We start from the raw sequence: 2569 nt of genomic DNA, 5'->3' as shown, positions 1-2569 counted from the left end.
AAATCTTAGAAAATAAAATAAAATCAGAAAAAGTAAAATCAAATTCTAATCAATATGTAAAGAATAATTATTTTAGAAAGGTTTCATTAAATTCCACGCAATTAAACCTTTGTGCTTTGGCAGATTCCCTTTTGTTTCATGTTTAACCTATGCGACATTTTAATGTTGAAAGGGCCATAAGGATGCTTTTTCCCCTTGTGACTACGTTCACTGCACTAAGTGAAGCTTTGTAGACTTAAACAGTTTAGGTTTTTATGTGAGTCATTATGATGTGCAAAAAAGTGCAGCATATATATGCTACACTAAAACACTTTTTAGTGCTTTCTTTATTGCCTCAAACTCATTCAACGTAGCCATTTTGATTGTTGTTTTCTATAATCCAATTTTCTATGGTGTTTGAATAAACCTATGCTTTATTGTTGACCGTCATCATTATTTTTGTTCTTTGACTTCATGATTTTATGAGAAGAATCTGTAATTTCACTGTAATTATTCGGTGAATATTCATATATTAATGATCATCTTTCTTCATTCCGATTAACCATGCCTTACTAAATATGAGACTTGAAATTTAATCTTGTGACGGACATGGATAAAAATTACATGTGAATGCTTCTGAAATTGGAATAACAAGCAGAAATTTACATGCCATAAATGGTTAGAGAAATCCACGGACTACATAAGACATACTTATTCTACTACATATTTATAAGTTGGAGAAGCTAACATAGAAATATCAGACAAAGGAAGAAAATAGCTAACAAGACCACATGGGGAGACCAATATTGGGATGATCAAGGAGCATTTCAATGCTGAAGAGTGTTTTTTCATTAATGTTTGCGTTCTCAATTACCGACTGTGATGTGTTAGTTGAGGCTGTGGCATCATTGCAGAGCGGAGTCATGGCGACAGTGGAAGAGCAGGCGAACAAGGCAGCATGTTGAAGGTGGAGGTGGACTATCTCAGCCTGTGCGAGGGCGAGTTGTGCGTGAAGGAGGTTAATCTGGCGCTGGAGCGACGAGATGGAAGCAACACAACCATAGACGGGATCTCTCACACGTGCATTCGCTTCGTAAACCAGACTGCTCACGGCGTCGCTACGCTGCACCACTGACAGCTCCTGCAGGACATTTTACAACAACAAACGGCTCAAACTTGCGTTTTGACAGCATTGAGTCCCTCATTGTGTTCGTTCAGTTTTTGTTTGTTTTGTTATGTTGATTTTTTTTTTGGTGAGATTGATAGTTTGCTGTAACTGTTTTTCTCTTTTTCTCATGTTTCATCTTCATCATGGAATGTGACAATGAGGCTGTTAGACCCAGGAAATTGAACTCTCTTGTTACATATTAATTGTGAGGATTTTAACAGTAAAGAGTGATTCTTTGGAGACTGGAATATGGATTAAAGTGCTAAAATAGTCCTCGGACTATTTACACGAGGCCATTTTAGTCCCAAAATATAAAAAGAACCAAATTAGTCCATAAACTATTAAAATGGGCTAAAATATCTTAATTAAAGGAGTTTACGGACTAAATTGACACTTTTATTGACTTCGGGATTAACAGGACGCTCTATAAAGATTCAGGGACAATTTTCACACTTTTCTTCTGGAATATACAACTCAGTTTGGATGTGGTGGAGTGAATAAAAATGGCAGTTTGTTTCAACTGAATTTTAACTATTTGAGTTTAATTTTATTTCTAACTCTTGAATTTCATAATTCAACACAAATTTCACTTCATTTTTATACTTTATATCATAAAATGATATGCTGTTGGCCCGCTCACTCCTCATGTACTTAAAATTTGTTTGTTTGTATTTAACACCTTACATGATCAAGTATGTTGAAAGTGAGTTAACTTTGTAGGCACTATAAGCATTACTTTCGGAATAAATCCACCCATAACTCCATGAATTTATAGTAAATTCTTTTTTTATTCGAGCTCAAAATATTACTTTGAATTTCTGTAGGGGATGAGAATGGAGCAAGGTACCTGCAGGAGCTTGCTGACATTACTGGCGCCGAAGACCTTGTGCACCGTGGCAAACTTCTGCGGCTCATCCGCGGGGAAGTAAGGTGCAAATATGCAATCCTGCACGCATCGCCGCCTCAGAAGCTTGCAAGCCGCACATGGAGACACAGCTGCCCCACTGCTGCCTTGCTTCCTGTTTGCCATCTCCTTCGCTTCTCTTTCCATCTTTAGCCTATGACTTCTAAGTGAGAGAAGGAATGTTAGCTGAAGCAATGGAGAGGAGAAGAGAATGCATGTGGAAAGAATGAAGGTGAGGAGCAGAGAGTAATGGAGAAGAGGAGGGGAGGCGGTGGCTATTTGTAGCGTTGTGAGGTGATCTGCATGTGGCTAGGCTATTATTATTATTTTTGTTTGGTTAGTTGATTTGATGTTTTAGAACTATGAGATTAAGTGTTAAGGCATAAGTTTTATTTATAGAAAAATTTGTGTTGGAATGTGTAAGGACATTGATAAAAAAACAAAGTTAAGCATCTCAAATATGCTTGTAGATGTAAATGAGAATGATTAGGTGTTTGATATGTAAATATATAAAAATT

General features: G+C 36.7%; 1 protein-coding gene across 1 annotated transcript; it reads right to left on the bottom strand.

Moving 5' to 3' along the window:
• Positions 1–583: 583 nt before the first annotated feature.
• LOC110028500 (LOB domain-containing protein 4) lies at positions 584–2569 on the bottom strand. The gene is made up of 2 exons (XM_020730373.1): positions 1995–2569; positions 584–1120 (listed from the first exon to the last, which is right to left on the bottom strand). The coding sequence occupies exons 1-2, from the start codon at positions 2196–2198 to the stop codon at positions 758–760; spliced, it is 567 nt and encodes a 188-aa protein (XP_020586032.1). The 5' UTR covers positions 2199–2569; the 3' UTR covers positions 584–757.

Source organism: Phalaenopsis equestris, unplaced genomic scaffold (genome assembly GCF_001263595.1).
Source record: "Phalaenopsis equestris unplaced genomic scaffold, ASM126359v1 Scaffold000002, whole genome shotgun sequence".
Lineage (NCBI taxonomy): Eukaryota > Viridiplantae > Streptophyta > Magnoliopsida > Asparagales > Orchidaceae > Phalaenopsis > Phalaenopsis equestris.
The sequence above is the reverse complement of the archived record's forward strand: the minus strand, read 5'-3'. Positions and strand labels throughout refer to the sequence as shown.